Here is a 16,356-nt window from a genome sequence, read left to right on the forward strand (position 1 = left end):
AGAGAGAGAGAGAGAGAGAGAAGGAATGAGAGGGAGAATGACGGGTAACAATTCCAGCCTTGAGGAGAGGCCTCGCATAGAGAAGCTATTGTCTGACAACACAGGCGATATCAGAGAGCATGCAGAAACACACTAAATACCATCCCCTGATTTTTTCCCTTTTGTACAGCACTCCACAAGAAAAATTCAAACCATTCGCCTGCAGGCTGACTGACTGATTCGCTTTTTGGTGTCGTTCCCTCTCAGCGTAGGTTCCGATGGTGTTGAACCGGAAATCAATGAGCCGACAGAAAAGAAGTGCCACGACAGAAGAAACGAATGTGATGACGATGTGTGTTCAGCAGCTACTTTCATATTTCAGTTTACACAGGATTGGAGATTTAGTTTGGGTAACGGTTGGCTATAAGAATGAAAAATTAATAGAGGATGTAGAAGAAACAGGTCTGTACAAAAACTCATGTAGAGCAACACTGTGTACGATTAAAATCCTGTTGATCCACACTGACCTGTGATCAGGTGAACCGTGTCTCTGTCATTCGTACGTCTGTTCTCACACTATGTAACTTTGGGCTCCGGGTCGGGAGAAGTACGTAACGCTTTACGGCACTAAGTCACACAGCAGCAACTATTTCACTGATTCTGGTGAAACTGGATCATATTTTATGGAGGAAATGTTTTCTGGTTTTCCCTCTGATGTCCTCCGGCTGCTCCGCCTCAACTCTCTGTGATTTACAGAGTTTATGATGGACAGTGAAGTAAACTGTAGCTGCTGTTAGCTCAGTTTGTGAGCTCAGAGCACCGGGGGAGTGTTAGTTTACCACAGGCGTTTTGGAGCACTGGTCCGGTGAGGTTTTAGCCCTCAGGATGACGGGCAGAGAAGGCAGGAGCTGGGCAATGTAACTGGGCACAGCAGCCTCTATGGACATAATGGCAGAGGAGAAGAGAGTGAAGAGGACGCTGACGGAGGAAGCCAAGAAGAGAAAAGGAGAGAGTGAGCGAGCAAGAAGCCGCCGGACAAGAGTAAATGTGGGACTGACTTTTAGTGGTTGGTGAGAGCTTGGTGAAATAAAAGGCTGAAAGACGCCGAGCTGGGCTGACTGCTGCTGGACTAGGCAGTGATATCAGCTGCTGCTGGTGACCTGGTTGATGTTTGGCGGTCAGCAATATTGTCAACTCGCTAGTCATAAGTAATGTACTCAGAACAAATACTCGAGTACAGCTGAACATAAATACCACAGTGGGATTACACTCTGAAACTGTGGATGCTAAATGGCAAAAATGTTGCTTTAAGATGAGAGAGAGGGAAACCAAAGAGAAAAAAGAATGAGCATGCACATGTGAGTGATATAAGAGTCTGACTGGTTTGGTCTATAGCTGAGACGTGGCAAAAAGACAAAAATACAGTAAGATAAAAATGTTTCGGAAGAGATGGACGAGTGTGTGTGGGCTGGACAGACAGAGCAGATAAGAGTGAAAGTAGGTCAGCGAGCTCAGCAGGAGCTGAGACAAGAGCACTCAGATTGACACGAACCCTCCAACATTTTAGACATTTAGCCTCAGCTCTCATCCACAGAAACCTGTAATCACCGAGCATGTAAGTATTCAATGTTCCCCTCAAAGAGAGAAAACCCATCAGCCTGCAGTTAACGAAGAAGGACTATCTTTTTAATATTCTTTTAAACCTGACCACACTCTCCAGCTTTAGAGCCATTCATCATGAAATGTGTCTTTGCAGAGCTCAGTGGGACATACGGGTGTTTTCACAAACATGAAATCATCCTGTGATCTCTGCCTCTTACGACAATACGTGCCACCTAAAACACAGATGTAAAAATCAAGCTTACTCATCAAAAAAAAAAAAAAAAAAAACGAGCCTGGCGGCTAACCGTGCCTGTGCTTAAAACACTCGAGGCTCTCTGTTCATCTGCCTGCATGGAAGTGAAGGGCGCGTCAGGATGTTGCAGCTGCCCTATCTTTCCTGTAGGCGACAGGAAGGAACCACTTCACATTTGATACGAAAGCACACACACACACAGTGTTCCAAACCCAAACACAGCAGGGTAGGGCTCAGTTTAGTTCAGTAATGTTAAGCCGAGTGATGAACTGAAGTGATACAGTATCGTGACTTTGGCAACCTCCGAATCCCCAGAAGGAAAGCTGTCCACTGAATAATGAACATCATCATCTTCACATTTGCCCTACACATCCAGTCTGTTGTTGCTTCATATCTCTGCACAAAACAGGCTGTGATACACACAAAAAATAAAATAACTGCAATGTATGTAGGTGCAGGGTCTCAACAGTAAGGGTTGCCAGGTTTCCAATGGCAACCCTTTTGAGAAATTGGCAATGAATTCTTGGCACTGATGGCATCTTCGTTTAACCTGTAAACACAGAGACTGCAAACAGCAAAACGCACCCCGCAGGATTATTATTGGTGTGTTACTCGTGTTTAATTCTGGGTAGCACACCTGGTAGAGCGTGCTCCCCATGTGCAAAGGCTCAGTCCTTGTCTCAGCAGCCCAGGGTTGGAATCCAACCTGTGGCTTTTTGTTGCATGTCTCTTTCTACATGAGTTTCCTGTCTCTATAGAATAAATGTTCAAAAATCCCCAAATAATAATCTTTTAATTAACTATCTGAAGATCTCTGAAGAACATAACAGCTAACTTATAACACTTAAGCTTCAAATTCTGTAAAATATCAGATAAAAACAAAGGGTTTTGTTTAGTTACTGAAATAATATTTGTATTAATATGCTGAAGTTTAAGTATCTTAATTACTCAAAATACACTGAGCAGACACTTGTACTTGGGTACAATGTTTGAGTACTTCTGATAGTGTCAACAAAAACACCGCAGACGAGTGATGCAACATCAAGTGTACGACGGTACACTCAGCTTCAGCAGACGCTTGTAAAAATGCCATCAGCGATAAGATAGGAAGATTTATGGGGTATGCAGATTGTCTATCGTCTTCACGTCTTCCTGTCAGAAAGTGACAGCCACTTCTAAAGGTTAGTGCTGAGCCCTGTGATAGCAACATACTGAAAATCTGAATTTAAGCACACATTTCTGAACAGAAAGTGTAATAACACGGCACTTCAGTCTCAACGTGATGTTTGTGAGGGGTGTGTGTCTGAGAGACATGGAGTTGTAATAAGGGTTGATCACGATGGTGTGAAGAAATTATGAGAGGGAGGATGAGTGTGTATGTGTGTAGAAGCAGATGCTGCATCTTCCTGACTGAACGCTGACACGACTCAGCAGACGAAAAGCTTTGACGTCTGCCGACAGACTTCCTGTCTACCTGTCAATCAGACATTAGGGAAATGTAGATTTGTTTGTGTTGTGTACGGCAGTCTACAGCTCTGCGACGCATACTGAAACACTCTGCTGCAACACACAGGCACACTGATATTTATCTCTCAGACGATCACTGACTGCATCAAAGCAATGCATGGATCCGTTAATATACAACAGGACTGCAGACTGCAGCGTGACGCATGCAAACAGGCTGCTGAATGCAGACTGATGACTTATACGACCATGCAATAAATCATGCAACACTCCATCCTTTACCATGAATATTTATTTATTTAACAGCATTTAACAATCTTCTCTCTGCCTCTAACTGATATCACTAATTAGTTAGATTGGCTGTTGTAAACTCCACATGTTTTCTGTCTCGCATACGGCTAATAGTGAGTTTTATGTTTCCGACAGCAGCACTTGGATTAAACAGCCTCTGCAGATGCTGCAGACTCAGCCGTTTGGGGGAACTCTGTTCGGCTTGGATCGCCTGAGGTTGCCCTGACAGAGAGAGAGAGAGAGACGTCGTCTTTTCTTCTTGTATGAACAGAGGATCAAAGATTAAACTTCACTGTGTCGAAAGATCCATTCTAGTCTTGCTTGTGATGTGAAGACTTCTTCAGTGGCCCCAGATTTAACCTAATTCTTGAAGAGAGATGACCTGGACATCGGAGAACCTTCGCGTCTGGACTGAGCACTAACAGATCTCTGTGCTATGGATGATAAACACCCTTAATCAGACTCTACATTCCTAATTTTTAGGACCATATACTGTACAATTGAACAGGACTGAATGGAGGAAAAGGAGTGCCACCTCCAGAAATTTAAACTTCACAAGCAGATCTCTTGGTAAAAAGTGGCCCAGATCCCAGAGAGCGTTTGTCAAACTCAAAGTGAAAGAAATAACAGTGACAGCTAAAATGCTTTCCAAAAACTGTTTACTCAGAAATGGAACAGCCCCGTCATGAAGAGCTTTTAGATGAAAATTGATTTTTTTTGTACCTGGCAGTGATTTCTGATTCAGCATGCAGAGGATGGCTGAGAGTGAGAAGACTCTCGCTTTGCTGTGCTATCAGTCAGACTGTGGCCTTTGCTATCAGGACAGCTGGAGCACTGCAAACACAATCTGTGTAACTGTCACTTCCCTGATAAACTGAACACACACCACGCAAACACACACACACACACACACACACACATCAATATGACTCTAGATCCACACTGAGCGTGTGCAATGCAGCGTTCAATGTGTGCCGAGTCTACTGAGCTGAATTTGTTTCAGTTTATTTGTTCAATAGGTTTGAATGTGTTGTGATATAGCAGCGTCTGATTTGAATTCATACTGATTGTCAGTTTGTCAATACTGTTGCCATGGCGGCGCATGGGTGGCAGCCAGTTACAGTAGCTCTGAACACGTCTGTGTTTTTGGCACTTTTTTTTTGTGTGATTTTTCAACACCAACCTCCGTCAGCTGTGTGCAAACATGGACTTGGAACTATGGAGATCACATTCGGTGACCCATTTACATGAAGCCACAGATAACGGCACTAACCAGGCTAACAGAGGGAGTATGGAGAGCGTAACGTCACAGAGAGGTGGCTGAATGAACTTACTGGACTCTGGACGACTTTAAACTTGTGAGAGCGGACAGCTGAAGACAGACAGAAAAGCAGGGAGAGAGGGAACCACATACAGCAAAGGAAACGTCCGTGGACCACAGGTCAGAGTCAGAACCGGGTCGCTGCAGGAGGGACTCGGCCTTCATATTTAGACTATTTTCTTATGTGTGTCACTGTAACAAGTGAATCAAATAAAAGGTGGATTATGGGTACGTTTCTGTGGACATTTTAAAACCCATCATCAGGATCTGTGTGTTGTTGAATTTACAACACGTGTGTGTGTGTGTGTGTCAGTGAGCTCTTCTGGCATACACTGATTCTGAGTCAGTCAAGTGTGTATGTGGCAACCAAGAGCTGGGTCAATGACACAGAGTTAACGCTGAAAGCGCTAAAGCCAGACTCAAGTGTCTGGAGTGAAAGCTAATCAGCTCGCTTCGTGTGTGTGTGTACTTTATGTTTACAGCTGCAGCTGAACGAGCTGTGAAATGTTAATTTACAGGATTCAACTAAAATATTAGGACTGTGGATGAAGTGTGTGAACATGTGAAACATTTATATTGTCACACTGACACTGAACATCCTTTACGAGGCTTAACATCTATGAATCTTTCGAAAGATTACAGATTTTTCTGGATTCAAACACTTTGCCGAGCACCAACACCGGGATGAGATGACGCCGCTCACCGCACAGCTGGATTCAGCTGCATCATCTATTGTTAACATCAACACAATATCTGATCGAGAGCTACATGGTCAGGTGTGAACTGGGGCTGCGCGATATTTTTCCAGACATTTCATTATTCCCACAGCGGTCTGGAGACATGAAGCGTGAAGAGCAGGTGTTATTTTAGAGAAATTTAAAAATGTGTTGCACAGAGACACTCAGAGCTGAACTGGAGGTCAGGTGCGGACAATTATGGATCTGCCGTGGCCGAGGAGAGAGACTCGGTAAGTTACAAAACAACAAAGCAGGTAGCCTGGATGGAGAGGAAGATGAGAAGCTCCACCTGCCCTGAGGGATGGAGGTCAGATAACTCTTAGCCCCTGAAAAAGCCTAAAGAGAGCAGAGAATAGGGAACTGTCAGAAGAAGAGGACTCTAAGTGGTGATGACTGACAGTCAGGAGAAGAAGATGAAGTGTCTGGGTGAACAGTAAACGTCTTTCTGCAGAGAGATTCTGGGAGATTCAGTTGTGAAAAGGGTGGCAACTCTGGAAGGATATCCAACAAAACAACCAAACATGCAGCACGATTTGATCTCATGTGGGCCAGACTAGTAAAACCCAATGTATAATAACCTATAACTAACAACACCTCGGAGTTTCTCGCTTTGATTTAATGAAGAACCTTCTGACAACTAATGAGCCATCCATTTACAAAACAAACAGATGATGAACAGCCTGAGAGTCTTAAGAGTTTTTCCACATTTAGACCGCATTCACACACAATACAGGGCTGGTTTTGCCATTCATTTGAGTGGAGGTAGTCCATTTTACAGGGTGCCTGGAAAAAATAAGGCAGTGACCTGCGGTGAGGAGTTGAGCCAGATCAAACTTTTGCAAAATAGAGACACAAAGAAGTTTAATTTGTTCTGTGTCTGATGAATAAAAAGTTATTTCCTGATTGTTTCACAGCGGTTACGTTCAGCACAAATAAACACACGGCCAGCAGCCACCGCTCACCTGCTCGCACAGTGAGTCACCGCTGTGCCTGATTTGGTCTGCATGCGGTCTTAGTCACTCTACTGCTAATACAAATTTTATAAGGTCTAGATCTGCTCTATGTGATCTTCTGTTATGATTTGGTGGCACAAAAGCAATTTAGTATTTCATGTCTTCCTGTATCGAGTGGATAAATCATCAACAGCTGTGCGCTTTATTGAAAAATTCAAATGACTGACTTTGGCAGGCCGGTTCTGGCCCGCGGGCCTCATGTTTGACACCCCTGGTCTGCAGATTGTGACAGAAATGACTGATAGACCCCACAACAGTCCATCTGTTAGATGCTACAAGCAAAGTGTACACACTGGGAATGGTATGCATCTTTTCGTCTGCGCACTCTCATTCCTCTCTTATCACTACATTTCCACGGCGGCGGGGGAGTCCACATTAACTGCACTGCTCAAAGCGATGCATTTTCTATGCAAACTAACTGAGTCTTTGGACTTGAGAGAAACAGGGCGCATAAACACGAGTGAAACGTCTTCTTCTGAACAGACAGACAAAAACAACGCGGTGATGGGTGATGAATATCCACCAGAATCAAGTGTGGAGACGATGATGAAGGAGTCGGCTGAATGCATCAATGTAAGAACAAAAAGTACTAACAGTAGTCAACATACACCTTACTTCCACACAACAGGACAGCACATTGAAAGCCTCGGGGAGACATTAAGCGCAGGAGGAGTCATGTGTTTGGAAGCATCTCCAAGATAAAGAGGGGAATGACAGGAAGCTGCCTGCTCATAAAGATCTGCCCTCTCTGTACCAGCTTGGCCCTGAGGGAGCGACTGACACAGCAGGAATCACAGACATCATGTGCTGTAAGAGCACCGACAGCAGAGGAACAAGGAGGCCTGGTGAGAACGACAACATCATGCCTTAAGGTGCTGGTACATGAGCAGTCAGGCGACCAGCAGTGATGTTAGAAACATTTCAAATTATTTTGCATTCAAAGCTGATTCTGGCTGGTGGTAATCTGCACAGCTGTACTCGAGTATTTGTTCTGATTAAAACCAGCGACTCTCTCCTTTTCTCTTCTTAGCTTCTTCCGTCAACGTCCTCTTCACTGACTTCTCCTCTGCCATAGAGGCTGCTGACCCTGGGTACACTGCCCACTTTGGCCGGCTCTGAACCTGAAAACATTCCCCTGGAGTGGGGAGCGAGCTAACAGCAGCTACAGTTCACTGTCCATCAGACCACAAATGATCAACGAGGAGCCCCTAACATTTCCAAAGGGCAGGTACGATAAAGAGAGGTCTGCAGAGAGCACGGAGGAGGAAACGTTTTCATTACTGGAGAGGGAAACTACATGTTGTTGCTGCAGCGTGCTGTACAAGTTTCACCTGCACCAACTATATTTTTTAAGAACTGTGTTTCCAAAAATGTAACAGCAGTACACTTGTGACTTACGGTGTTTTTTTGGACACACATACAGTGCAGCATTTATGAGCCTGCAGATGCTACAGCAGCACTGCTCTGCAGGCTGATTAATGATGAGCAGTCTCCGGGGAATGCCATGTGCTTCTCCGCCTGACAGACACACCAGCAGAGTTTTCATCACTTTTAACACCCCATTGACTTCTTCACTGCTCTGCAATGTTTCATGCCTCATGGTGTGTGTGTGTGTGTGTGTGTAGGGGGTGTAAATGCCTGTTTGTGTCCATAATTGCAGCACAGAACGACTACACACTTGGGTGGATTCCTCTGCAAAGGCGTTACAGGCACATTATCGGAAAGAGGCAAAGAAGTGAGGGGAGTATCGAAGGAAACGAGGAGATAGGAGTGGTATGCAGAAAGAGGAGCATTAATGATAGTGTGAGTGCTGCCCAAAATGACAGCAAGAAAACAATCGCAGCATCAGGAGGAGGTTAGATTCAGAGCTGCGAGCTGTACGGAGAGGACAAAACAATCGGTGGAGTTAAATCAACTCTGTAATTAAGGAAGCAATAAGCAAGCGCACAAATTAGAACAACTCAAGTATCAACTATGAAAACACTTGTTTGTGTTCACAGCGCTCTTGGCATTTTATTGGCACCGGCTCTGAGAAACCAAAGAAGACGCGAACAATTAAATTACTGAACCCAGAGGAAGAGGGTTATTTTCTCCAAAAACCTCCAGGCAGTGATAACCCAAAGTGTGTGTGTGTGTGTGCTTGTGTGGTTTCATCCAGAATTTCTGCACAACGGCAGCGTACTATCACCTGGCAGTGAAAGCGTCTCCCGGTGCCAAACTTATACTGTGTCAAGGCCTTTCGGATTTGAATAGAATGGAGAAGCCACGTCAGGCGAGCTGGCAGGAAGAAGTCTCTCTGGCAGAGACGCGATGAGCGCTTGCCATAACGCACACATGTTCAGCAGGAGACTGCATGTCACAGCCTGACACACACCGGTCACTTCGACTGAAAATGCTGAGCCATGCCCTGTGCTCAACAGGCTGAGTGAACGAGGCAGCGCTGGAGAGGAACAAGAGCTCAATGCAGCATGAAGGCAGCAGTGAGGAGGTTCATATGTTATCTGTCTGTGTAAAAACAATGCACCCACATTTTACTCATTAACGAGCAGTCATTTAGGGAGGTCGCTGCTGCTCTTGAAGGCTCTGTATTAACATTACTGCAAACTACGTTGCTGCCCCTACAAGAGACCGTCGACTGGAATAAGGAGCAAAGCGACTGTTTTCTCTCCATAAGGTGAATCGGCCCACAGACATCTCCTCAGCAAGTGCCACCCTCTACAACTCTGACTCTGAGACCACGCCGTGGTGGACGAGCGTTCCTCAAAGTCGTCTTTACCAAGAGGAGAGAGCACTGGACGCGGTTCTAGAGGACGGTGCTCTCTGATGTCACCCGGCACCTCTTGGCACACCAAGATATGAAGACGGTGCACAGAGCCTGTCACTCGTCATACAACCTGCTATCAAACTGCTGAGGAAGTTCTGCATCTGCTGTGTTTGATCGACAAACCCTGTGGTTTCCAGGACTGATGTTCATTCACACACTTTTGGTATTTGATGACACTTGTAACACAGTTATCTGTTCTATTTGTATTTGGAGCTCCAGCTAGCCATTTCTAGTGCCAGTGCCAAAACTGTGGGGGAATAACTTGGGCTGATGCTGCACGACACATGTCAAGTGGTGATGTGAATTCACTGGTTAAATGCAGAATATAAAGCTGTTTCTAAATCCTGATGGTGTGTGTCGGTGTGTGTGGGTGTGTGTGCCTTCAGGGCTTCTGCACAGTTCCTGATTGCTGTAAAGACTTCTTCCACAGAACTCTTCCCTGTCTTGTCATGTGGCAGTGAAGGGAGCAGTCCTGATTAGCCGTGCTCATATGTAGCCAGATACAGTTACCGTGTAATCAATAGCGCCTCTGTGTTGTTTCCAGAGTATAACTCGCAGATCCTCGCCACACGTGTCAACACGTCTGTCAGCGGCGGTGACACTCTTGGCTTTCAAACTATACTTTACCAGACAGGTCGACTAAAAACACATTCTTGCTCAGAAGCACCAGCCTCAGGCAGATAGAGCGAGCGAGGGTCACATTCATGCTTAAGTTCACATCGAGTTGCTTCACTTACTGCCGTCTTCCTTGCTGTGTATCCGAGGGTTTGAAGCTTATATTTCTATACAGCAGCAGCATGTGCATCAAAATGATGTGAAGCCAGAAAAGGTTTCATACAGGATACAATCCTTTCTGAGGGAGGTGTGATCTGCGGGGCTTGACACCAACGCTGCCAACCAGTGACAAGCAAACGTTGCAGCTTTACTCATGAACCTTCACGTAACCAACATGGCAAGTAAATATCATGCCAAGCTTCGAGCTACAAGAAGAAGACTGTACGCTGTAGCCGTCTCATAATAATCTGAGCAAGAAATGTGGAGTCGAGCTGCAAGCAGCTGCGTGCCGTGCATTCAAGAGCTGGTGAAAACCTCTGAGAATTAGATGCTTTACATAATGTGTCGACGTCTGTGAGACAAACAAGAGCAACAACAAACACGGGAAGACAAGTCAAGTAACAAATGAGCTAAATGTGCTAAAAGATAAAAAGGCTCCTCAGACGCCGGCGTGAGAGATAATGAGAAGGAGAATAAACTGCTCGCTCTGTAACGGAGTGCTTCGCAGCAGCACAAGGAGTGAGATGTTAAACAATTAAAGCAAACGGACCTTGCACTGCTCCATCACTCCAGTACGTCTAATATTTGTGTAAGCCTTAATGAAAAGGAAATGTGTTTCTGTGAGCCTGGACATCGGTTACGACTGGAAACAAACAAGATAACAGTCACAGATGTGTGTTCTGGTTTTGTCCACTCTCCTATGTCGATGATAAAACAGACTAAATACACGTGAGGACAGTGCAGCTACATAAACACAGCACAGACAATCTGAATGGCAAGTGGAGGGATCAGAATTACGTGTTACAGATGAGAAGCAACAGAAAATACTTTTCATTTTTCATCAATGATGATAAATATCAGGTTTCAAAGGGGGAGTGGTGCAACACTGTGTGAGTGGTGCTTCATTTCACTGGCAAACACAAACACTCAACTCATTAATGTTTTAATAGTTAGTCTGAATCGATTCTGGAGCCTGAAATGGGCGTGTGAGAGGAATGCTAACTAAATTTACTTTACAAACAGAAAGTATGACAGGAAACTCCCCCAATCCGAGGCTGCTCGTCTGTCACCACTTCTTCTATCTCAGGGAGAGAAAAATGTCTTTGAATTTCCATCTTCTAGAGGGGAGGAAGAAGCTTGAACCTCTCTGGGGTGAAACTATTACTAATGCTGTCGATGCTATCTCAAAAAGTAGGAGCAGCAGTCAGCTGTGTGTGAGCTTAATGATGAGCCAACAAGTGACAGTGTGTCAGGACCGAGCGGCAACTTCTGTGACTGTGATGACAAAGCCAAAGACTGCAGTTCCTCTAACGTCCACTTGAGGCTGGCTCCAGAAGTGAGTCAGTCTCCATAAGTCCCCATGTTCAAATGTCCAACTTCACAGCAGAAATAAACATGTTTACAGCCTGGTACAAAAAACAGTTTTAGTCTCTGTAGCTAATTTCCCCGTTCATGACAACTGTACTGAGGGTGAATTGATATACAACTCACCTGTTCACATTATATTAAGGCTTAAAGTTATGCAGGATTAAGAGCATGGACGCTTTGACTGACAGGTGGGTGACGTTACAGATGGCTTGTTTGAGCAACCAGGCGTCATTCAGGCAATGATCCACGTCTTTATTGATTTTTAGATTAGCCAGGAGGTTGAAGGGGCAGGACTACCAACATGGCAGCTCTTCAGAAAGCTACGATCAGAGCAGTGGTGTTACATTTCCATCATCTTCCATCTGTTGGTGATATTGCCAGATGCTCCGACCTTAAAAACACTATCTGCGTATGTCCTTCAGGAGAGGCTGCAAAGCGAAGTCAGCAGCACAGACGCTTGAACTTGTTACCTACAGATTGTTTGAACCGTCTGAGATTATTCTCATGAGGCTTTGAGCGTCAGCCAACTTTTACATTTCACACAATGTCCATTCAAAGCACCCACATCTTTACGTATGGGCAACACAAAACAAGTGTTGGGCCTTTCTTCCTGTTACTGATTGCAGAAATGAAAAGGGGCTGTTAGGTTTTCGCTTGGGAAGGCTTCAGGATTTGAGATCCATCTGAGCTCCGGGGACTGTTTTCAGTCTGCGTAGATGGAAAGTTTCCACTGCAACAATAACATACCGTACTGATGAAGTCCGAGGAAGGCAGAAAACCTGCGCCAACGCTTTCTCGCACACTTTGAGCCAGGCGTGCACACAAACATCTAGTCGAAGACAAGCAGATACCCCAAGGCAACACACACACACACACACACACACACACACAGGATGTAAGATGACAAACTTTTTACATGAAGCCGTCTACAGGCCGAACAAAATCTGAGCACTCTAATGTATCACCAAAGAAGTTTATCGTATTATCTAGATAAGAGCTAAGTTATCTACATGTATACATATTTCATCCAGTGACTAACAGAAAAGAGCCCTGCTCAGATTGCAAAACAAAGCGTCGCACCGACTGTGCGCTCTGAGCCCACCCACCCTTTGCTCTGAGCAGAGATGTACATTTTTCTCATTCCATTCTCCAACACGTTAACATCTGTCCCAGGTCTGAGCCCTGCAGGGCTGGGTTAGTCACGCCTACGGCAAGCCGCTCGGGAGTCCGTGTCTGCAGGCTACATCTTTGTTTTACAAGTGTCCGCATTGTACTGTTACAGCACAACTACCTGCAGGGCTCGAGTTTTGCATGCGTGCAGCCATCTCACATCAGATGGCTCCTGCACTTCCGTGCAGTGTGTATCATTGATTCATTAGTATGGAAATATCTTTGGGGTTGGGAGGCCATGGGAGAGGCTGCTGCACTATGTACGATTTAAAGCAGCGCTTCTCAAGCTTTTTACACCACGTACCACCTCAGAAAACACTGGGCTCTCAAAGTACCAGCACTATGACCGCGATGTCAAAATACAGTATTTTAACTGTGGACAGTTCACACAGGCAGCAGGTTTATTTCTAAGAAGACTATTTGTCAGACATATTGCACAAAGCAGTCTCTCTCTCTCATCATATCTTCTTACTGTTGGCGCCATTTGTTGCTAAAAAGTGCGGTGGAGACGCTACGTTCAGCATCATCCCCCTTCAGCTTCAACAGGGCTTCTCTCCTCTCAAACCGTCGGGTCTCAAACCTCTGTGTCACTATTTTGCAGCGTAAACTGCGAGCCAGACACAGATTTAGAAGCTGATTATAATCACAGGACAGACTGAACGGATTGTAAATGACATTTCAGAAGTATTAGAGTTATTTCCATTTAAATTTCAATCGAACTTTCACAGTATTATAGGATTTTAAATTAATTTATTTCATAGCAGTAAAGAGGGAGCTATGAGAACCACTGATTTAAACGCACAATGTTATTATTGTAGAATACGGCTCTAGGAGTGAAAGGACGAGGTCAGGGCCTTTGTCTTAGTGCCAGTAAAATACCTTCAACTGTTATTACTTTGGACAAACAAGACGTGAATATTCTGTACGTAGCAACAACAGGAGATGAAGTGGAAGTGATCTTTCTCTGCCGGCTCATATTTTCAGTGGAATAATTACACAATTAAACTTGTGTAATTTAAAGCAATCACTAACCAAACTTCTCTCATAGTTTCCAGTGAGGTCAGAGGTCAGATCAGATTCCCAACAGCATCCCTGGAGCCGGTTGGCGTTTAGCGGTTTACTCAAGGACATTTCAGGAGAGCGAGGGCGGCTTGAGCCCAGCCCTTTCAAGGTTTGAAGGGAAATCTTTTCTGCCTGCCTACTCAAGAGTCAAACCAAACAAATCCAACATTGGTGCACACGGAAAGAAGAAAAAAAAAAAAAAGGAAACATAGCAACTTAACAAGGCAGCCGGCCCCTCCCAGCATGCAGACATGCCTGCACACCAAAGAGACTGAGTGTGTAAGTGCCTGAGTAAATTATGGCCACCAGGAACGAGCTCAGCATTCCAGCACACAGACAGAGACGCACAGTTTTCATGGGGCTTAAATGACAGCACTGTGGTCCACCCCAAAAAAAAAAAAAAAACTCACCATTTCTTAGTGCACTCCACCATCAGCTCCTGATAGGAAGCCACGAACTGGAATTTGGAGGCATGCTTCCCCACACGTTGCAGTCTCTTCCAAACCGAGGCCATGTTTCTTTGGAAACGGGCAGTTTCTGTGCCCCGGACTTCCTTCTTTGGGCTTTCCCTTTGCACGAATTCACGCTTAATGTTTGGAAAAAAGGGTTTATCTGAGCATATCCAACCCGAGTAGATACATGGTTAATGTTCTTTTTTCTTAAGACAAGACTGCACAGGCACACAGTCGTGGCTTGTTTAAAAGCTGCCTGATGAATCCAAATGTAAGGACAGGGAATCTCTGCAGCAGTGGTGGTGGTGGTGGTGGAGATTTGATGTGACGGGGGAGCGCATGATGAAAGTTATTCCATAATTTCAGAAGGCTTGATGAGTAATCCACTGGGTTTGTAAGCATTATATTTCCATCTGGTGTTTGTCCTGCAACAGAGGAAGAAAAAGAGACAGTCAGCGGGGTTCCCACACCTTTTTCATGAACAAATTCAAGCACCTTCAAGCACCAGTTTTTCCATTTTTCCAGCACCTTTAAATAGGTAGCCTACTGTGTTTGCCATGATGGTCATGGGAAGCGCAGCGGTGCCACTGTATGGCATAATAATATGGGTCTAATTAGCATTATTTCATATGGTGGTAGATTGACTGTTTTGATTTTTTTAACTAATTGTGAATTGGCTTGTATTTGTCAGCTTGTGAGCGGTGTATTGTGTAACTACCATAGTAGCAATAACAGTGACAAATAGACATCACACAAATTTCAAGCATTTTCAAGCACTTCACACAAAAAAATTCAAGCATTTTCACAACCTTGAAAACACTGAATTGAAATTCAAGCATTTTCAAGGAATTCAAGCACCCGTGGGAACCCTGAGTCAGGAGTGAAAACAGCGGAGCTCCAGCAAAGCGACCCCGACACAGGGATGCTTTGTCCGGGTAACAGTCCCCCCTCGTCACGGTGATGTGTGATCCAGTTTATCGGCAACACTACGGAGAGCAGCACTCACAGCTGCCAGCACGGCGTGCCGGGGCTGGATATTTACTGGCAAGCTAACTAGAAATGTTTTGATAATAATAAAAAAAATGTGAATTTATGTGTTTTTGGGGGCAACAGCAAGAGAAGAAGCGGTGACATTACGGTAAAAAACAAGAAGGCACTAACAGAGAAAGAGAGAGAGAAAGAAAGAGGCAGAGAAAGCGGAAAGTGAGAGTGAAATAAAACATAAATATTTAGAGGAATGTGTCCGGATCCGGGGAATAGTCCGAGCCAGCCGCCGCTAACCGGAATGATTCAGCTGCTAGGCTAACGACTTTAACGTGTGAAACTGGGTTTAACTGACACTCACCGTGTCCAGCGAGGTGTCCGTCAAGAGAGATGTCCAACTAACTAACCAGCCGACTAACTAACTGTCTGACTAACTGTCTGTCTCACAAACTAACCAGCTAATTAAACCAGCCTCCTTCTTCTTCTTCTTCTGCTTCTTTTACGCGGCTAGCCGTTAGCCCCGCTAGCCATCACAACACGGCGCGAGCGGAAACCGTTGGTCCACAGGTAAAAAAAAAAAAAAAAAAAAAAGCGCGAGCGAGCTCCGGTGGACTCAGAACCGAGTCAGAACCGACATTTATTTTAAGTTCGTCGTCCCCCCTTCTTACCAAAAAAAAAAAAAAAAAAGTTGAATTAAAGTATCCAAAGCCTCGCGCACACACACACACGGCGCGTGCTGAAGCGGCGGCGGTTAGTTTGACGCTCCGGTTCGCTCGCGAGCGTGTGAAGCTAACTGACGTTTTTAAGAGTTTCCGGTTTGAGGTGTTTTAAAAAATAAAAGGCGATATAGATAGAAATGTGTTTGTTTTTAAAAACATGAATGTATTGCAAGTTTAAAAAAAGAGTCAGATTTAAAGCATAGACGTGGACGCTGCTTTAGAGATTAACTATAAATTGGTTTTATTTTGAAGGCCACTCGTCGTAGCTCCGCTTTGTGCTGGAGCTCACCTGGGCAGCTTCACGCAGCTCCGCTCGCTCTCCATCACTTCTCCTCCTGCCGCC

The 16,356-nt window shown here is 44.9% G+C and overlaps 1 protein-coding gene across 8 annotated transcripts in view; it reads right to left on the reverse strand.

Annotated features, from left to right (window-relative positions):
- ehbp1 (EH domain binding protein 1) overlaps positions 1–16,083 on the reverse strand; it is a 127,162-nt gene extending 111,079 nt beyond the window's left edge. For 5 of the 8 annotated variants that reach the window (XM_019260896.2, XM_027284356.1, XM_019260894.2 and 2 more), the window contains exons 1-2: positions 15,656–16,083; positions 14,269–14,735 (exon numbers count right to left, since the gene is read on the reverse strand). In XM_019260896.2, the coding sequence (XP_019116441.1) occupies positions 14,269–14,372 (104 nt within the window). In that variant the 5' untranslated portion in view covers positions 14,373–14,735; positions 15,656–16,083. The remainder of the gene's footprint in view (positions 1–14,268; positions 14,736–15,655) is intronic. The other 3 variants (XM_027284357.1, XM_019260898.2, XM_019260897.2) reach the window with 1 other exon arrangement.
- Positions 16,084–16,356: the final 273 nt, after the last annotated feature.

This window comes from Larimichthys crocea, chromosome XI (assembly GCF_000972845.2).
Source record: "Larimichthys crocea isolate SSNF chromosome XI, L_crocea_2.0, whole genome shotgun sequence".
Taxonomy (NCBI): Eukaryota; Metazoa; Chordata; class Actinopteri; family Sciaenidae; genus Larimichthys; species Larimichthys crocea.